Source organism: Gadus morhua, chromosome 19, assembly GCF_902167405.1.
Source record: "Gadus morhua chromosome 19, gadMor3.0, whole genome shotgun sequence".
Taxonomy (NCBI): Eukaryota; Metazoa; Chordata; class Actinopteri; order Gadiformes; family Gadidae; genus Gadus; species Gadus morhua.
Window position 1 is genome coordinate 19,275,454 of NC_044066.1, and position 22,500 is coordinate 19,297,953.

Here is a 22,500-nt window from a genome sequence, read left to right on the forward strand (position 1 = left end):
GTAAGATATTGTCACACAAAACCTACAGCAAGCACACACAGACTTTTGTAGGATGCTACTTTGACAAGGGCCCTTACTGAAAGTAGTGTAACAAAAAGACGACAGCATTAGAAAATGATTGCATCAAACTCTGACCTCCCTTGAAAAAGCAACTGAATTATGATACATTGAAACAGTCAACTGAATTTGTCTTTCTTGTGTCATTAATCAGAGAACGACGAATGAACGGCGTCAGGATGAATACAGTAAGCCTACTCTCAACTGCCTCTGATTTGGATATTGGATAATGTTGACTTTTTATTATTACTACTCTGATTGTGTACATATATTCTGTATATTTTCCTTCCGTTATTGTTTTACAAATGTATCTATTTCTATCCAACTGCTGTCCTGTACAGTCTAGTGGCTGAGTGTAGTTTAGATATTTTGAATGGAATAAAAGCCGCGGAGAAGAAGCGTTTTAAACACTTTAAACTGCTTGTGCAGTTTTAAATCCAGCTGTATTGGTTCCAGCTAGCCAGCTCCATCACACCAGTTAGAACCAGTAAACCAGCTAGCCCCAACAGAAACCATCACTAACGGGTCCACCTAATAAGGCCGATACACCAGCTAGCCCTAGCTTCTTGCGCCATTATACCAGCTAGCCCCACCAGAAAGCATCACTCTAAAGTAGGGCTGCTTGATTATGGAAAAAATCATAATCATGATTATTTTGGTCAATATTGAAATCACGATTATCCAAACGATTATTTTTTTATTTTGAAAACATGATGTATTTATTCAGCATGTCTCTCCCCAAAAAAACTTTGTAACTGAGAACTTTTTAATTTTGCCTTAAAATTAAATTCACAAAATGGTCAAAAAGGAAATGTTCAAATCTAAAATAATGTACAGATATGTATCCAGGTGTGCTGCACTTTCTATAAAACATTAAAAAAAAATGTAAAAAAAAATTAAAAATCGATTACATTAGTTTTTTGATAGTTTGACGCTAAAATCGAAATCGAGATCGAAATTGGATTAATCGCCCAGCCCTACTCTACAGGTAGCCCCACCAGATAGCGCCACTACACCACCTAGCACACCTAACCCTACCAGCTGGGCCCACCAGAGAGCATCAGTGGACAGCCAGCGAGGAGGAGGACTCACGGGCGTGCCGGTCTCCTCCTTCTTGATGAGCGACAGCATGGAGGTGAGGATGCGGGCGCACATCACCAGCTCTCGCTGCTCCTGCATGTGGGCCTGGAGGAGGCGCAGAACCACCGGGACCAGGACGCACCGCGACTCTGAGGAGACACACAGGGGGGGAGGAGTCAGACACAGAGAGACACACACACACACACACACACACACACACACACACACACACACACACACACACACACACACACACACACACACACACACACACACACACACACACACACACAGGGGGGGAGAGGAGTCAGACACACAGAGAGACACACAGGGGGGAGGAGTCAGACACACAGAGACACACACAGGGGGGGAGGAGTCAGACACAGAGAGACACACACAGGGGGGAAGGAGGCAGACACACAGAGAGACACACACACAGACACACACACACACACACACACACACACACACACACACACACACACACACACACACACACACACACACACACACACACACACACACAGGGGGGGAGGAGTCAGACACACAGAGAGACACACACACACAGGGGGGGAGAGGAGTCAGACACACAGAGAGACACACACACACACACACACACACACAGGGGGAGAGGAGTCACACACACACACACACACACACACACACACACACACACACACACTAACAAACACACACACACAGGGGAACAGGCGTCACACACTAACACACACACACACCACAGGGGGAGAGGCGTCACACACACACAAACACATAACGCATCGCACACATAGACACAATGAGTAGCATCCCACAGACAGACAACCACACACACACAGACACACAAAAAACAAAGAAGTATATCACACAAACACACGAGACGCATCTCACACACACACACACACACATCCCAAGAGAAAACACACACACACACACAAAGTAACAAACGGACAGCAATGTATGTAACACGTACACACACACACACACAAAGAAAATGTCTCTGCCCGTCAACAACAACAGCGGCTCTGTTATTAATGGGCAGAGCCATTTCCGCAGAGCGTTCTTCCCCTGCTGCTGTGTAGTGCTTCACCGACACCCATAGGTGCACATCATTAATTAACCACACACCTATGGGTGACGGCGGGAAGATCCACCCCGGTGCTCTCATGCGAGGGGCGGGTCGGTAATTCGCCTAAGCATGCAATCTTTATTAATGAACTAACAATCCCATTAATTAAACAACATTGAAGGCGGGGGCTGATTCGCAGCGGGAGACGATAAACGCACGGGGAAGGGGGGTACAGGCCCTAGCATGGAGCTGTGTGACTAATGGGACTCCTGTTCGCCCAGCAACATGTGAGGCTTGGCTAAGTGGATTCGGCTTTGGTCCTCCAGGAGTGTTTATGCTACACACCGTATGCATAATGCTGTTAAAGGGTTTTCTATTTAGTCACTCAGCAGATGCTATTGTGTACACATGTGTAGTGGACTATGGAAGATATTAATCATACTACTATGGGGTATTAATCTTAAATTGATTATCATCACGTGGGGCGCAGACCACTGGCCAATCACAGGATGTTATCATTGTGGATGTAATTAAGTTTGTTTTTATGTGGGCATCATTCTTGTTCTGTAGCGAGTGCGTCTCAATATAGAGACACTAGCTTGTTTTGTTCTTTACTGAATGCGTTTGTACATTCTGTCCTTACCAGCTTTTCTTTAACGAATGTGTTTGTACATAGAGTCTGTGCCATTGTCTTGTTTTATAGCAAGTGTGTCCGTACAAATTGTAACTACTTATGGCTCTTTAACATGTGCGTCAGTACATAGTGTCACTAGCAGGTTCAAAACCCATTCAAGGAACAAAAATGAAAACGGGAAACAAACAATACTTAAAGAGGAACAGAGACATCCTCAAAAAGATAATCAGATTTGCTAAACAAAACCGTTCATTGAAATTCTCAGAAAAACGATTTGTAAAAACTTTTTTTTTATATAATAATATTTTTTTTGGGGGTTTTGATCCGATTCCAGCTCTCATTCACTCCACATGGGGGGGCCTGTGCTGAGGGCCCTGCTCTCACCCGGGTTGGTGTACAGCTGGCTCTCCACCGTCTTGGCGATGCACTGCAGCTTCACGGCCTCTAGGGGGCACTCTGACTGAGCCGTGGTGGGCAGGCTGGCCAGCGTCTCGCGGACGAAGCCAGCCACCTCGCGCACCGTGAAGATCTTCAGCAGCTCAGCGTAGATCGCCGGGAAGGTCCGTAGGAACACCGCCTACCCAGAGGGAAGGACGAACAGGAATTAGGGTTTAAAGAACGTATTTTGTCCTTGATTGGCGAAAAAATACATGGATGGCAGAAGTCCAAGGCATATGAATCCTGAATCATACAAAAAAAGGTACATTTGAATCATCTAAGCTTGAGAAATATACACGTTTTGTTGTGAGGGTTCATTATGAAGCGTAAGTTAATTGTTGAGGCAACAATGCAATCTGTGCTAGGGAACAGTTGGGACAATAATACTGAATATGTACATCAACCAGATTTGGTACACTGGGTGCTGAGATTATGGGGATTACACTGAATAGCTGGATTGCAAAAGATGCCGTCTGAATTACAGTATTGTCAGATTGTCTCCCTGCTGGTTCATTTTCAGTTATGCCAGAGAGTTAGATGTGCACATTAAAACAAGCCCATTCATTTTGTCATTTGTCTGAAATAAGACAAGAAAAACTAAACTTATAAACCCAACAACTTCCTGCCTTTGTGAGTGTGTGGCAAATTTATATTTATTTATAAAACACACTGTTTTAAAATAGGGATTTATAGTATCCCTGTGTGTACAAAGAGAGAGATTACGTTACACCATCCAGATTCCTGTATGGTTGAGATTCCCTGAGTGCGTGCCTACAGGGAGCAGATTATCCCGGATTACTGATTTGACCTGCATCTCCCCCCCAGTTATTGTTCCCCAGAGAACAGGGATCACTGGACTCCACATGAGTGACGTCTGGACTTAAAGGTAAGTAATGATGAAAGGCGTGTGTTTTGAGATAGGACCGAGAAGGGACGATCGAATGACACCCGCAGTCGAAACCCAAGATAAACATCGGAGTTCTCATAAAATAGCGTGAAATTAAAGATGAACAACTCAATCAGATGAAGTGTATCTGAGAAGAGGATTTGATAGTAAAATATCCTATCCAAGTGTAAATGTAAAACGACTAGATTCCCACCCACACACACATGCACTAAAGGGCATAAACCGACACTAAATCCACATAAACGGGCACATAAACGCACACACACACACACACACACACACACACACACACACACACACACACACACACACACACACACACACACACACACACACACACACACACACACACCGGCTGTGTAATGCAGACACGGGATGGTGTTTGACTGATGCACTTTAGTCCTGCGGTGAACCAGCGGGACGGATCTACGGGGACCCCCTCAGGACAGCCCATAAATAAATACATTCAACTCACACTCCCAGACACCGGGAACAGCGTGACATTAAATTAGCAACACTGTCCCACCAATCACGGCTCAATTACAGAGCTGGAGGGAGGCCGCAGTAGTCAAGTACTGTGTGAGTCGGGACCGGCACATTCACGCGGGGAAGACGTTATACCGGATGACAGATGCAATCCTACACGTACATAGATACATACAGAGAAGCAGACGCAAGCAAACACACTCACACACAAAGTGTCTCATGTATACACACATTCTGTGGACTTTTATAATGCAACACATTGGGTGTCGATGCAAAGACCCCCACACACAGACACACACACACACACTTTCTCATGTATACACACATTGGTGGACTTTTATAATGAAACACATTGGGTGTCGATGCAAAGCCACTACACACACAAAAACCTCTATGCACATGCACACACACAAACCTCTATGCGCGCGCACACACACACACACACACACACACACACACACACACACACACACACACACACACACACACACACACACACACACACACACACACACACACACACACACACACACACATTTTGTCCTGTATACACACATCAGTGGACTTTCATAATGTGACTTTCATTGTGTGTCAATGAAAAGATCCTCTCACATAAACACACACACACACACACACACACACACGTACACACACCTGTGTCTGCGTGACGGGGCAGGCGGCCTTGTTTTCCTGGGACAGGAAGAAGCGGATGGACATGAAGAGCTCGTGGACGCAGATCCGGAACTCGTCCTCGTTCTGGCCGCCGGTCGCGAGCGAGTAGAGCCGGCGGGACTGGATGATGTACTTGAAGATGTACTCGCTAGCCTGGACAACACAACACCAGGGTGTCAACACGGCACAGGGCACGGAGGGGGTGGTGTGGTGTTGCAAAGCCAAACCGCTGCCGTTTGTGTTATTGTCTGTTTGAAACCGCGCTTAATGTTTTCTAGATAAGTGACTCCTTGAGCCATCAGACGAACCGAATTTGCATTCAACAAATCACTTCGACCACCGTCCCTAATTTAAAACGGTATAACGACTTAATGCTGATAAGAATGCTAATTAGTCAATCATGGTCCTGTGCATTTATTGAGGCTAATGAGTGTAAGTCTGATGGGGCTTAAAGGCTGGGGGTCAGGCACTACTGGGCCCTGCTTAAAAGGTTGAGAAGGGCTGGTGGAGTTGATCTAACGCTCTGGGATTGATCCTTCATGTCTGCAGTCAGATGTCGGTCAGTCAGAAGCCATCCTTGAGCAAAGATCACCTCTCCCTACCTGCTCATTAATCATCCGTTTCCGGATTAACTCGGATGTCCTTTTTTCTTTTTTTGGATATATATTTGGATACTACATATATATAGTTAATATAGTAAATAGACAATATATATTGAGCAAAATTTCGAGTCTTTGTGTATAAATGCCATTCTGGAAATTATTATAACTGCTTGAAGAAATAAGGTGCTATATAATAAAGATCGGTAGTGCGTCTCGACTTTTTACTTTGATAAAGAGGCTCTCGTTTTAGAAATGTTGGTCCCATTAGTGTTGGTCCAGTGGAGCTCAACGGGCTGAGCTTCACATTAGCACCGCAGAGACGATGGGATTGATTCTGGAATGTCTGCACTCGATTAAGTGTCCGCACAATGGCAGACCTTGATTATCATTATACAACTGACTGAGGGCGAAACCCACTCAATATGGTTGTGGAAATGTACGGCCTTTCAGGATTATATTGAAACAACCTAAAGCGATACTGTTCCCCGTGATGCATGTCTTAAGAAAAGACGGGGCAGATCTATGAGCATGAAGGTACGGCTTCTGATGTTGTGACTGCTTCATGCGTCCACTGCAGGAAAAGGGATGCTTTCACATGTTCGGCACGCTATGAATGATGTATATAAGATGATATGTATAATGTATGGGGGGGGGGGGAGGGACATGTTTCATAGAGAGCCAATGGGCACGAGCCTTTAAAGCGTTGTCATGTGGAAGCTAACACTTGAGGAAAAAGCCATTTCCTTGTATGAAGATGGAATTATTGAATAATACATTTAGAGAGAGAGAGAAGATTTAACGAGCGGGAGCAAAATAGTGTTGTGCCTGCAGCTGACGGTTGTGATAACGATTTGTTGTGATGTGTCGGTGGTATGTTGTTTTGGTTTGTTTGCTCTGCATGTCTACATGCAGTCTTTATTTATTGATTCCCTAGTACAGTAGGGAACATGATCTCTCTGTATTGAGATTTTACTGTACGACATGTGTGTTTTATGTATATCATGTAGAGTTTAGATGATCACACGTGGGGATTACATTATGTCTATTGCTTGTATGAATTTATTTATCAATAGTGGTGTGAATGCATGCGTGTGCGCGGGTGTGTGTGTGTGCGCGCGTTAGCGTGTGTGTGTCTGTGTGTGTGTGTGACCCTTACCTTTAGCACCTGCTGGATGTGATCCTGATGCTCTGCTTCCACGATGCGATCCACGTACCACTTCAGCACCTTGATGAGGTCCCTGTGTTACACACACACAAACGCACACCTTCAGATCTACAGCAGCTGACCTGACCTCTGTGTGTGTGTGCGTGTGTGTCCATGCGTGTCTATACACCTGCATTTCTGAGGATAACAACAAAAGGAAGCAGGGAACGTGCCGGTGGGAAACAGTTCCATTTCCCACCACCAGGTGGCGCCACAGTGCATCCAATTGACAACACGAACTCAGTTCACCCTCCGGCTCCAAAAACACATTACCCAACGCTCCTTGTCCATGTTAATTTCTCAGCAGGCAAATTGGTGCTTACGGAGAGAAGAAGAAAACGACTCTGTGGCTCGCCTGAACCGAAACGTCTCCTCCGATACAAAACCACTCACGAATTCTGCCCACACCATCATTTACACGAGGAAAAGACATCCAAAGAGGGCTTAGGTAAGAGCTCATATCCCAGAAGAGCCTCTACACAGGTCCCTCACGCACACGCGGTGACTAAGCGGACACTCAAAAGGCAATCAACACACTGCGGATCCACAATAATACCACAACACTTCACCGACCCTTGAGGAAGCGGGATTACAAGGGGTCACATGACCGTCTGGAGCTGATGTGTTGATGTAACGTCCGTCCCCCCCTGCCCCAGCACCCCCCCCCCCCCCCCCCCCCCCTGCTCAGTGCCCTTCCATTTCCGACACGTTCTTGCCTGAGATTTTCACGCCCGGTTGGGCAGGGAGTGGGAGGGGGCAGAGTGTGTTGGGGGGGGGGGGGGGGGGGGCCGTGTGACCTGGCTGTCAACCCCCATTTCTTCTCTGGGTGAGTGGGCGTCGCCGCCTAAACGATCGCCCTCGTTTTGACACGAAGACCCTCGTTTCCCCCGTGTCATCGGTTCCGCGCCACAGGCAGAGTGATGTGGATCCCTTGTCTGTCGTTTCCCATCCCCTACAACCCGCCATCATCTTCCCTCACGAGTCGTTCTTCATAGGTTTACCCTGGGGAGTGATTTCGGATGCGGCAGGACGGGCTACTGCCCGGCCGTGTTTTCCTCCCGGCCGAAGGATACCGGGTTCGATCCCCCAATGTCCGCAGCCTAAAGGCTAAGTTATGGTTCCACGTCGCATCGCTATGACAACGCAGACGCTTTGACGCAGTCGTGAACCTGTTTTGGTTCTGCGTCGGAATTTAGTGTGTAAACCAATCACAGCCATTGCTGCTGCGTCGCCTCGACGCAAGGTTACAAGTTTTGGGAAGCGCACGTCAGAGTCCGCAAGGACGTAGTAGGTCTGTGAACCCTCTTGTGTTGTGTCGACGTGAGACCATAACTAAGCCTTAACCTGTCGTCCTCAAAAAGGCCCTTAACCCCTACCTGCTCCTTAATGTCATGTATCTGCTACTTGTTTACCTGTATGACAGTGCTCCGGCGAAGTGGCTCTCAATGTACGTGTCCATGACTGGTTTGAAATGCTGGAACTTGCTGTCCTGGAGAAGGTTTATAATGTGAACCTGGAGAAAAGAAAAGCAATTATTACAAATGATCCTCCACCTTTAATTGAATTTGTTGTTTGTGAAACAGAGATGAAAGTGTATCAAGCATCGGTACTCGGATTATCCAAATGAAAAAGCTCATTCTGAGTTTAACCATAATGCCAAATCACATGTTGGAGCGATTTGCAATAAAGTATACAGAGCAGCAGGGACGTTTTGATCAAACGGTTGTGTGCCACCCTCTTCGAGAAACGTTTAGAATTTAAGACTCTCTCGACTCACGACGAAAATAATTCCGCAATTACTACGGTTGCGTCGTTTTGATCATACGACAGTTTGTACAACATCGCTGTCTGTTGGGGAACTCTCTCCGAAGGTATTCTTGTTCAGACGGCGAGAGTTTGATCACGCAGCCTCTACTCATACCCGCAGGCAGCAAGACGAAAAGGAATGTGTGTGTGTGTGCGTGTGTGTGTGTGTGTGTGTGTCTGTGTGTGTGTGTGTGTGTGTGAGATCGATGGCTGGTCTCACTCCATCAGTGCAGTGCTGCGTGACTCGTACAGATTGGTTCATCGAGCTCCGAGGCCAGTCCTCGGGTCATACGAGAAGCTCAGACAGTAGGTGGTTACGTGTGCGCGTCGAGTGCGTTTTGTACAAAGTCACCCTAGTAGACACGCACACACAAGCAACCGCACACTTTCTCAAAACACAAATGATCCCTCTCCCTCTCGCTCACACACACGCACACAGACACATTCTCTCTCTCAACCACACACACAATGTATCAAACACACACAAACACACACACACCACCAACCCCACACTAACTCAAACACAACCTCACAAGTTCTCAAACACAAATCATCTCCATCACACACATAGACACACCGACAAACACACTCACTCACTCTCTCTCTCTCTCTCTCAACTACACACACAAACACACACACAAATACACTGACACACACGCACACACACAACAACACACACTCACAACAACACACACTCTATCACTCTCAACAATGTCCCACAATGTCTCAAACACACACACTGATACACACAAACCAACAACCTCATACTTACTGACACATGCGACCTTGCATGCTCACACTATCTCACACACATGCAAGATCTCACAGTTCCTCTGACAAAATCTCTCTCTCTGACAAAATCTCTCACACTCTCTCACTGCCCCCCCCCCCCACACACACACACACACACACACACACACACACACACACACACACACACACACAAAACAGGATATTGGATATGCAAATACAGACACAATGGATTAGTGAGGCATTTGATACACTCACCAGCGAATCAAACACCTTGAGCCCATATCTCTTGGAGCTCTCGTCCAGAATACCAAACAGGGTGTCCAGGGTGTCTTGCAGGAACTGCAGGCGGGAAAGGTTGTTGGGTGGAGCAGCGAGGGTAGAGGGCAGAGAGGTTAGAAAGGGCGATACAGAAGACAAGGAACAGGATGGGTCAGAGAGAGCGGAATCAGAACTGAGGGGCATAACAGTTAGCTGGACGGGGGAAATGGTGGCAAAAGGTGTACTTTAGAACACGGTTCGGTTAAGTGCTACTCGGACGTACTGGGGTCGGTCAAAACAAACACCACCTCTCCGTTCTACCGGCTTGAGCAGAAATCAATGCTATGGACCGCACGGTCATAATCATCAGCATCATCCTTCTCACCAGATAGGCTTTCACTGAACCCTGCCCCGGTCAGGGAGGGCGGGGCGGGTGGGGGGGGGGGGGGGGGGGGGGGGGGGGGGGGGAGTGACGAGGTGTTGACAGGTCTGTGAGCAGGACAACTTGAGTCCACCCGACAGGCTGCCGCTGTTGCCTTGGAATGAAACCGGCGTGTGTGGAATTGTATGTGCGATGCACGTGTGACTGCACAGCCTGTATAATGTATCGGCCGCGTGCTCCATAATTCAAGCAGTTGAAGTGTGTGTGTTTTTTTGTGTGTGTGTGTGCATGTACACTTCACTGTGCACGTTTGTGTGTGTATGCAGAGTATGTGTTTGTGTGTACAGTATGTGTTTGTTTGCATGGCTGTGTGTATGTGTGTTTGTAGTACCCATATGTGTTTGTATATACTACGTGTGCGTGTGTGTATGTGTATGTATGTTTGTGTTTGTATGTGTGTGTGTGTGTGTATGTATGTTTATAGTACCCATGTGTGTGTGTATATGTGCATGTGTGTGTATGTGAATGAGTTCGTGTTTACAGCACGTATGTGTGTGTTTTCGTGCTTGTGTGTGCGTTTGTGTGTGTGTCTGCAGCCTACCTTAACGATCTCAGAGCCATCGATCTCCTTCAGTTTGGAAAGGCTGTCGTTGATGCGCTCCGGGTGGGCCCGCCACTTTAACAGGTCCAGCATGTCACCTATAGTGGTGGAGAGACATAGGGGGGGGGAGAGGAGAGAGAGAGAGAGAGAGAGAGAGAGAGAGAGAGAGAGAGAGAGAGAGAGAGAGAGAGAGAGTTTATTTTGTGTACACCCTCTATCACAATTACAAGTGTCAAAAGGGATTCCAAGGTCCACATTTGATGAATCACTCCTGCAAAAATATGAGGAGAAAATAAGAGAAGGGGGGGGGGGGGGGGGGGGGGGGGGGGGGGTAAAGGTGTAATGAAGACGGAGAGAAAGGAAATAAACACAGAAGACAAAGAAGGAGGTTGAGGAAAAGAGGAGAGATGAGAAGCGAAGAAACAAAACAGAAATTATAGAGAGATATTAACCTTGCATACTAATATAGGCAGATGGATATGAACGAATACAGAGGAACAGTTATGCAGAGGAAGAGCATAAAAGGAGGCCACACACAACAGAAATATATATTTAACGTAGTTAAATGAACGATAACATTTCAGCATGGGTTAAAAAATATCATCACACCCATTATTTTACACACAACATCCCTGCTGAAACGCAGTGAAACGATAACATTTCCAAAAACAAAAAGGGACAGAGCGGAAAGAAAGTAATTCTCCCATCTCTAGACAGCTTCATGAATAAAACAACTGCTTATAAAGAAAGCCCTACTTTAGACGTCTCACAGGATTCCACTTAAACTGTGTCTGTTCACAATCACGTACGGATTTAGCCGAACGGGATTCAACCCTCCAAGTGCATACGGTTTAAATGTGTCTTAATGTGCTGCTGTCATATCTCAGACTGCGTAATTGTATCTATGTTAGTATTCTGTGCGTCTGTGTGTCTGTCGGTGGGTTGGACTGAGACCATGTATGCTTGCGTAGTTATAATAATAATACATTTAATTTTAGTTATAAGCCAAATAAATGTCGCTACAATTTTTCACAATCCTCAAGATCTAATTGAATCAGTGGCAGTAAGCAGGAAAACCGAATCCCAGCAGGAGACCAAAGGCTTTTTCGATGTCACTAAACAAAGACATCTTCTTTTTATATACTGCATGCATGCTTACATGCCTTCTTTGTTTCACTTGTATTTTAGTATGAGGGAGGTTACTGTATGGATGAACAATAAACACTAGATACATTTTAATCAACAAAGCTTCTTGCCAGGGAATCAATCATGTATCGCTTGTTTAAGCCCGCAAACTATTTGGTAGGTCTTGGGTCAAAAATAAACCTCTAAAGGGTGGGACTCTGGCGCGAAAATGTGGAGAAACTTATCCAACCCTTCTGTTACATCATTATTGAACAATTAAATATTATGAGGGATCCTAACTATTTCCTGAGTAAATGGTAAATGGACTGTATTTATATTGCGCTTTCTTAACCAGTGGCCACTCAAAGCGCTTTACAATATCACCAAACATTCACCCATTCATACACACATTCATACACACATTCACGGCGATGTCAACCATGCAAAGCGACAGCCAGCTCGTCGGGAGCAGATAGGGTAAGGTGTCTTGACACCTCGACACTCAGCTAGGAGGAGCCGGGGATCGAACTAGCGACCTCCCGGTTACCAGCCAGCGCGCTCTACCCCTCCCTCGAGCTACATGCCGGCCGTGAGGCGTTGGCGTCCCAGGCAGGAGGGCGTACCGTTCTGCGTGAGCTTGGTGGAGCACAGGAAGCTGGTGATCCAGAAGGACTCCTTGGTGGACTTGAGGGTCTGGTTGTTGGCCGGCAGGTTGGTCTTGGAGAAGGGCAGCTTGATGTAGCGACTGCACTCCCCGAGGTTGGCGTTCTCCTCGCACTGCAGGGGGGCAGGGGGAGACAGAGTACGCGGGATTGGTTGGTTTTCAACGTGAGATTCAAACCAAGACAAAAAGTCAATAAATCCAGGGGTTTGATTTTGGTTAGCGGACACAAACCAGCATACCCAGTGGACTGAAACCACCTAGTGGACTGAGTAGACTACTCCATCTATCGGACATCATTCCCATATGTGATGTCACACGTGGGGTAGATTTCTAAATGATGTTTGATTGGCACTAGGCTCGGCAGGAATTGGAATGGAAGCTACTAATTCAGCTATGGGAAAAAAAATCATCTGAAATATTGGCTCAAATAAACACAGAGCATCATCATTTCTTGAATCGTTAACTGCTTCAGGATTGGTTCAGCAAACTCACCCAGTTTATTAAAACGGCTCAGATAGAGAACAAATAACTAAATGATGGCGGGAAATATAATAAAAATCCCTGATAATCACCAGGCTATCAGCATTACCCCTGGGGGTAAAATACGGGCCGTAGAGCAAAACAATATGTTTCGCAGCCAAAAACACAAGTGGCTTTGTAAAGTCTTGTAAAGTGTGGAATGAGGATATTGTTGAAGATATACAACTATACACAGAGAGGAGAAGGTTGAATGGTGGTTCTGTTCTGAACCTAACTGGGCCTCAAATGGCGTGCGGTTGTTAAACATGAGGCACTGAGTATAAGGGAACACATGGCGAGCCGGGAAACAAAGGAGAGTGAACCCATAACGATCTATGGGCTTTGCTTCAGGCAATCGAGTCGTCTCATTAACAGTTCCATCATTTTGATCGAGTTTTAAAGTCAGAATTCAATAAACAAATGTTTTCAATGAGCTTGTTGCCACCCAGCCCCCCCCCCTCCGTCTCCCCGATCTTAAATCAATAACCCAAAAATGTATTACATTCATTCATTAGATTTCTTAATGAGGTAGTGAATGTGATTCATATTCCTAGCTTATTAAAAAGGAGGAAGGTCATTTGAGCCCTTCATTCTTTTCACAGTTTGGTTTTTCTCGGGGTCTATTTCGGGGTTGTGCAAAGATAAATAGGCCAAGCTGGTTTCATTGAGCTCCCAGAAACGTCCATATGTCCCTTTGGAAAGGGCCGACGCTGTTCGTCAGAGGGTACAGACACACACTTTGAACCGCGTCCAATGTTGTCCTCGAAAAACTGGCACTCGTAGGTGAATGGGGGTTGTCACGAACAGATCTGGCAACCTTAACTCAAACCAAAGCCAACTGACAATGGTCAACAAAATGTATATGAAAAATAACAACACAGCAAAAGTTAAGCAGTATTTGGCCGTTGTCCTTCAAAATTAAACATAATTAATGTGTGGAAGATATTATCCATGTGGCTGGAGCTGGACACACAGCGTGCAATGCCTTATTGAGTCGTCCACTGTGTTGAAAGCAAACCAGGACATTGAGTACATAACGACAAATGACAAGAAATTGGTCATTGGTCACAATAAAGATACTGCCTGGAACTGAACAGAGAATCTGTATCCATTAACTGCACTTATATTGAATTACCTTATTGGGAGGAAGCAGGAAAACAAAGATGACAAATTGGATAAAACATTAGTTTGGGATATAATTAATCAAAGTACAAATTAAAAGCCCAGATATCTAGTGCTGTAGTGTAATACATTTTGGCCGGTGGTTCTTCAGATGAATCTATATCGTGCCCATGAGTGGACATTACTCACAGGCTAGTGGCAGGCATTTATTGATTCATGTGAGGATTATGCAGACCATAATGACACAGGAATGATTTGATTTGTCCCCGCAGTAGCAGGCATCGATGCAGTGCTCTTTTTTTATACACTGCGTTATCAACAGTGAATAATCCTATTTCCCAGCATGCACCTGGAGTCACACATGTACAACGCGAGTGAGAGTGTGTACGCGTGTTTTTACATTATCACAACCATTTGGCTTGTGGTTTCTCACATAGATGCAGTTTAAGCACAAACACACCCTTATGCACTCACACACACGCGCACGCACAGACGCACACACACACACAGGCCTAACTACTAGGGAAATTGCCAAAGATGGGCGAGAGAGACATACAGCAGGGGACAGAGACAGCTAGAGTGGGGGAGAGACAAATAGAGGGGGAGAGAGTCATAAAGAGGGGGAGAGAGACATAAAGAGTGGGGGCGAAACAGAGTGGGAGAGTGTCATAAAAAGGGGGAGAGAGACATAGTGGGCGAGAGAGTCATAAAGAAGGGGAGAGAGACATACAGGTAAGTCCACGCGCATTGAGTGGATTGCGTGTCATTGATTACCACACAGACACACACACACCTCACTCAGCCTCCTACCTTGTGGATGATGAGCTCATGCGTGCCGTCCGGCAGTGTCCGTCCATCCTCCTGCATCAGAGGCACGAAGGAGTAGCCAAACAGCTTCTTCTCCCCCTTGTCTTTGGCTGGGGAGAATCCATACACAAGAGAGGGGTGTCAAGATTCACCGCAACTCGCCATGGAAACAAGACTCTGTGAAGTGACTCAGCGGGTAGTTTGAGGAAGATTCCGGAGGACAATGATGAGTCACAGGGAGACGAAGATTGGTGATTGTCTGTGAGAGAGTTAGCGCACTAAACGATATTTTAATTTCAGCGGGAAACCATTTTAAATGTTGTAATGAGGTAAGGTAGATGAGGGTAGAATTGGAATGGATTGGAATGAATTGGGAGCACCGTGCAAAATGAAGCCACTTGAAATACGTTTACCATTGCAAAGCTGGATACACACAAAGAAATGTGTACATAAATGTAAGGGTTAAGTAGGTATTTAGAAGTCACGTAGTCTTCACCACTGGTCTATGTGCAACAAGGACTTAAGGAAGTGTGATTTTCAGTACTTCTCGTTTTACTACCTGCTTAAGCGCATTCAAGTGACACAAGGCATCTTCATTCTCTTCACACAGACTGAACGTGTTCATTCTTTTTGTAAACATGGAAGGATGTTGATGTTGCAATTTGGCTTTACTTCCCGTTCTACTTCCTGTTTTAATTGTGTCTCCAGGGTTTATATACAACAATGTTTGAATCCTGTTGTCTGGATGACATGGTGAATGTTTATATCCGTCAATATAGTCCAATCTACGCAGTTGTATGTGTATGAAAATAAACCAATATTAGCCCAATTATTTAGCCAATTATTTAGCAGAAATATCTATATAAGAAAGTATGTTGTAAAGTGTATAACATTTATTTGTAATATCATTTCTATAAAAATACATAAATACGCATACATAGAAATCAATGTGTCTTAAGCCACCAAGATGATTCAAATATAGCATATAAATATAGCTAATATTTTCCTATAGTTTGTATATGTGATTAATGCGAGCCCATGAAAAGTTTACGTTTGGGATTCTGAAATAGTTGGGCAACTCTCAGCTTTGCATGGCAGGACTCTTTGATTACATCTGTCTAATCAATAATGTGATTGATAAACACACACACACACACACACACACACACACAAGCACACACACACACACACACACTCCCTTGCTGTTTTGCATGACTATTCCAAACAGAGCTGAATTAAGACTCCAATTACCCTCGGGGCAGGGGGTGCACTGAGAACCTGGGCGGCCGGCCTCCGAGCCAATCAGAGCCCTTTAAACACAACCGTTGCTCTGCTAATTCAGCCTCTCCATGCTTCAACAGCGGCGTGATCATAATAACACCACCATCTTGTTATTAGGGAAGAGGGGTCGATGGTGGATGATTGGGGAGTGGGGATGAGAGAGAGAGAGAGAGAGAGAGAGAGAGAGAGAGAGAGAGAGAGAGAGAGAGAGAGAGAGAGAGAGAGAGAGAGAGAGAGAGAGAGAGAGAGAGAGAGAGAGAGAGAGAGAGAGAGAGAGAGAGAGATGTGTGTACAGAAACACAGAGAGAGGTAGAGTGGAGAGCTGTTGAATGGGAATGGTGTCCAATCGAAGAGCATTATTGTGGCATTTTGTTGTGGAGCTGGACGGAAGAAAAGATACGTGTGTGTGTGGGGGGGGGGGTTTCTGCCATTATGGAAACTAACTCCATTTGAATGGATAGGAGGAGCAGCATTAATCTGAGGGAACACGCATGGAACAGTGACTTTGTAGCAACCTTTCTACACAAAACACATAGGCCAATATATTTCTCTCTCTATTTTCGTTATTTCATCACTTCTTCCTGTAGCTTTCTTAATTTCACACACATTCTCTCTCTGTCACATGACACACACACAAACACTCTGACTTAAACAGACATCAGCCAAGTCTCTCTCTCACTCTCTCTCTCCCCCCCTCTCCCTCCCCCCCCCCTCTCTCTCTCTTTCTCTCCCCCTCTCTCTCTCACACCTCCTCCCTCCCCCCCCCTCTCTCTCTCTCTTTCTCCCCCTCCCCCCCCTCTCTCTCTCACACTCTCTCCCTCCCCCCCCCTCTCTCTCTCTTTCTCCCCCCCCCCCCCTCTCTCTCTCTTTCTCTCCCCCTCTCTCTCTCTCACACTCTCTCCTCCCCCCCCCCTCTCTCTCTTTCTCTCCCCCCCTCTTTCTCCCCCCCCCCCTCTCTCTCTCTCTCTCTCCCCCCCTCTCTCTCTCACTCTCTTTCTCCCCCCCCCCCCCTCTCTCTCTCTCTCTCTCCCCCCCTCTCTCTCTCACACTCTCTCCCTCCCCCCCTCTCTCTCTTTCTCTCCCCCCCTCTCTCCCCCCCCCCCCACACACTCACTGGAGCAGTGTCTGAACTCGAAGCGGACGTGCGAGCCGCGGAACATGTCCACGGGGATGGGCAGCTTGACGTGCTCCGCCCAGCGGGGGGTGTTGTTGTGGTACAGCACCAACGAGTGGTAGTCGTCCCCACCGGGCTCACCGGACCCCGCCGCAACGTGACTCTGTAGGGCGGGAGAGAGAGAGAGAGAGAGAGAGAGAGAGAGAGAGAGAGAGAGAGAGAGAGAGAGAGAGAGAGAGAGAGAGAGAGAGAGAGAGAGAGAGAGAGAGAGAGAGAGAGAGAGAGAGAGAGAGAGAGAGAGAGAGAGAGAGAGGAGAGAGAGAGAGAGAGAGAGAGAGAGAGAGAGAGAGAGAGAGAGAGAGAGAGAGAGAGAGAGAGAGAGAGAGAGAGAGAGAGAGAGAGGAGAGAGAGAGAGAGAGAGAGAGAGAGAGAGAGAGAGAGAGAGAGAGAGAGAGAGAGAGAGAGAGAGAGAGAGAGAGAGAGAGAGAGAGAGAGAGGGGGAGAGAGAGAGAGATAGAGAGAGAGAGAGAGAGGGGAGAGAGAGAGAGAGAGAGAGAGAGAGAGAGAGAGAGAGAGAGAGAGAGAGAGAGAGAGGAGAGAGAGAGAGAGAGAGGATAAAGGGAGAGACATGACACGGGATAGAGATAGAAAAAGAAAGAGTGTGAGAAAGAGAGAATGTGAGAGTGAGAGAGAAAGAGAGAGAGTAATAGAGAGAGACCGTGTGAAAAAGAGAGAGAGAGCGCGCAAGAGAGAGCGAGAGAGAGCATGAGAAAGAGAGACAGAGCGAAAGAGAGAGAGAGTCAGCAAGAGCGAGAAAGAGAGTGAGAGAGTGAGAGAGCGAGAGAGCGAGAGAGAGAGAGAGAGAGAAAACGGGAGAGAGAAAGTCAACTTACAGGTGAGGCTGCTTCCAATCAGAGCATACACAACACAGAGCCTTCTCCTAGAGACGTCATCACAGGACAAACACAGGTGTCCCTCATTAACCTAATTATGGGTCTGCTCCTGTAATGCACCAGGGCACGACGGTCGACTCAGACTGGTAAATATATCACACACTGACCAGAGCGTGTCCCCCGGTCCATACAATGAGCAGAGCCCTGCTTAGTTTAATGAGAGACACCTGCGTCTCGATGACATCACGTCTATTGGAGCGACTACGCAAATGCTGGCTCCTGCTGACGACCTTTTATACTGTACATAACAAACTAACTGTAAGGAGTGCCGAGTAGGGATTGGACGAGAGCTTTTGGTGGGAGGTGGGAGGGGGGAAACCAAAACATGAAGGTCATGGCATTAAAAGTTATAAAATATGCACACACACAAACACACATGCAACGTATGAGTATGAGCTTGTGTAAGTGTGATAGTGTGTGGATGTGTATGCGTGTTTGTGTTTTAATGTCAATGGGTGTGTGCGCATGTGTTTGCACGTGTGTGTGCGTGTGTGTGTGTGGATGTGGATGCGTGCGTGCGTGTGTGTGTATTGGGTTGTTGTCTGTTTCGATGCCGGATTTGGCAGCAAACCCACAGAAATGGACTGGCAGAGGCCAAGACCACGAACAGACCGCGACCACAGAGGAACCCAGCTTCAACTAGGTCACCGTATCTAAAGTCAATACACATTACTGGCTTTGACCAGTCAGCGGCAGAACTACGTCACAGCTATCACAGCCGCAAATACTATACCATGGCAATAGATAATATTCAGGGTTATTTCCTTTTTCGTTTGTTAATATCTATTGATTAATAACCAACGATGATATTTTTATTACAGCACCTATTAAAACAGTGGTTCAAAAAGTGTGCAGAAAGGTGCTATAAAAGATCATAAAAAACTTAAATTAGGAATAGAAAGGGAGAGCAGAGGAACATAATAGAAATCAAAAAGTGTAGCAAAAAAAAGTAAAAAAAACTGAAAACAAATAAAACTACGTTGAATAAATCCTTGAAACCATGAAAACCATGACATAAAGCTGACATCGATCTTTGGTATACGTTACCTTGAGGATCTGCCCGTCGATGTCGAGCACGTACACGGTCACCTCCACGTTGCGCGCCACGCTCTTCCCGCCCTTTTCAAACTCGCCCCTCTCCAGGGTGATGTAGAGGTCGTTGCGCATCTCTCCTGCAAGGTCGACGGAGAGAGCAGGCCATCAATTATGGACACGAGACAGGAACCCCGGGGCGCCAACCGCCGTCCAATCGGAGCGACTGAGGGCCTGACTCGCTAATGCAGTTATATTCCATGTTTTCTTTTTATTCTGCTTTAAAAAATGAAGGGTTAGAAGAACGGGAAGCAAAATAAAATGCCCTCCAAGATGTGGCTTTGACAAATATTCAAATACAGTTTCATAAGGATACCTTCATTTAGAAAGGTGTTTCCTTTGTCTTTGGCTTTATAATGTGTTATTTTTTTGTATTATTTCCTAGCTTTAGTTAGCAGCAGCTGGAAGGCTACAACTGTGTATTGTTTTGAATTTATTTCATGATTCTCACTAGGACCTGCGGTTAGACCGCGGCTTTCAGTCAAACACAGAACGAGTCGGCAATCCCAGGTGCATCCTTCCGGCTCATTCAAAACACACTAGAGCACACACCCTGCGAGCTAGCGCCTTGCCAACACATGTCTTCACCTTTTCACTCTCATGCACCGCATGGAAATAAAGAGTGTAACAAGACAATTGACCGTTTCATCGTCAACAGTTATGTTTTAGATTGTATGGGTAGAATCATTTTGTAAAGCTCATATACAAGGCCTCGGTAATGTGTGTGGCAGGATAATGTTGTGGCCAAAGTCCTTGAGGGAAATCCTCTTACCAGCTCTCCCTGCTCCTTGATGACCTCTAAACCTATGTACTTACTGTTATTAGCTTTAAATAAAAGTGTCTGCTATATGATTAGATAGTTGTATAAAATGAGAGTAATATAGGAAATGTGTCCAATCCTTCTTGCACAAATTAACAATGCACTGCTGTTCCTGGACCAGAGAGCAGATGGTCGACCATATATGGTTGCTTCTCCATAGGAGGATGTGACAGGAAGTAGGAGGGTGACGTAATGCAACAAAGGCAGAAGAAGACTAACCCATATCCTGTCATATTATAGCTTCATTGTGTGTGTGTGTGTGTGTGTGTGTGTGTGTGTGTGTGTGTGTGTGTGTGTGTGTGTGTGTGTGTGTGTGTGTGTGTGTGTGTGTGTTTTAATCATATCTCCATCTGTGGGGTTAAAATTGATTTTGCGCTCTCGACAACAGTTACCATGGTAACCCGGAGACTCTTAAATCAGCCATAGACAGTGCGCGCTTGCACTCTGAACGCATGCATGTGCACACATGCACTCACAGAGAATGAGAGAGAGAGAGAGATAGAGCGAGAGAGAGAGAATATTATGACTCAAAAACAGAATGATAGGGAGAAATGCTAAATGAGCACAACAAACAAATGCAAAATGACTCAATCAAAACGAAAGATAGCAGATTAAATATAGAGACATAAAGGTGGATTCAGCAGTTCGTTCAACAGTTATTCAGAGATGCAAAAGTGATTCAGCAGACGAAACACGTCAACAGAAAATAAAACAACATAACCCCCCCACACACATTAACACACGCAGTGGGAACTGAAGAGAATGTATTTTTTTTCTTGAGCGCGATAAGGAAGGAGTGAGAGAGGAAGAGAAATGACAGCGCGGAGAAGGGGAAGAAAGAAGAAGAGAGGGATTTCCCATGGCCCGTAGCACTGGCGGAATAGGTAGGAGAGCTGAACGTTATAAAGAGGTTCAAAGGCAGGAGATACTGCGACAGCCAGCGTGAACATACATCTAAGCGGTTTATTGGGGCACTGGGGGACCACACACACTCACACACACACACACACACACACACACACACACACACACACACACACACACACACACACACACACACACACACACACACACACACACACACACACACACACACACACAGTGTATCTTTACAAAACCAGGTCTTGGCTTCTCTCTGCTCAAAAGAGACCACCTTGGGGATACACTAAAACAAAATAAAACCAATGATCCCCCCCCCCCCCCCCCCCCCCACACACCAACAATTGGGTGAACAAAAAACATATTTTCATTTGATCCACTTTGCTTTTGTTTCTCAGTTGAGGAAAGCGTGTTTTGAGAGGTAAGCAACCGACCACGGAGTCAAACACACGTCATTCAACGTAGCTGAATGATGTGCACCCGTCGCGAAACATCATCTCATTTGTGGGAAATAAGATAAATATGCACGCATACATTAGTCAGTTATATAGATAATTGACTCGGCACGCTTCAGCTCACAATTATGCACATGTATGTAACCATGGCAACGAAGAGAGCCTTTCGGACGCAAAAATGCCAGGAGGCATTGACACTTACGTCCGTCGGTGCATACTGACATATTCAAATGAGCAGCTTAAACACATCTATACATATACGGCGTCTTACTCATGTAGTTACAAAGGGAAAAACGAATATGTATATATATATATATATATATGTGTGTCACCATGAATATGTTTGTGGAAATACATTCATCACCCACACAAGATGAAGAGGAAGTGATCTCTGAGTTGTGCAAGCTAACAGGTCAAAGGTTAACGATGTCAAAGTGTTGCATGCATAAATAACCACATGCGTTGTGCAAGGCTCTAATTGGAATAAATTAGACATCTCTGGGCAAATTAAAAAAAAAGTGTGCATAACGTTATCTGGATTCCAGCAGTCCCAGTTCTGTTACAGCAGAACTTCTGTGGGGGAGGAGACAACGAATATGAAGGGAACTCATTCATGCGACTGAATGAAACTTTCAGAAGGGGATTTTAATAAGGCTATTCCTCCAGCGGCCAGCCTTCACAATGTGGATCTGAAACCTTTACAGACACTATTTCACACTGTTC

At 45.8% G+C, this 22,500-nt stretch overlaps 1 protein-coding gene across 1 annotated transcript in view; it reads right to left on the reverse strand.

Annotated features, from left to right (window-relative positions):
- Positions 1–22,500, reverse strand: part of dock4b (dedicator of cytokinesis 4b) — a gene marked incomplete in the record, with an annotated part of 107,908 nt that overhangs the window by 52,847 nt on the left and 32,561 nt on the right. Inside the window, 11 exon segments of the mRNA XM_030341298.1 lie at positions 1,150–1,286; positions 3,222–3,414; positions 5,323–5,493; positions 7,099–7,180; positions 8,559–8,659; positions 9,961–10,044; positions 10,947–11,044; positions 12,695–12,848; positions 15,187–15,293; positions 17,579–17,741; positions 19,579–19,703. Of these exon segments, the coding sequence (XP_030197158.1) occupies positions 1,150–1,286; positions 3,222–3,414; positions 5,323–5,493; positions 7,099–7,180; positions 8,559–8,659; positions 9,961–10,044; positions 10,947–11,044; positions 12,695–12,848; positions 15,187–15,293; positions 17,579–17,741; positions 19,579–19,703 (1,415 nt within the window).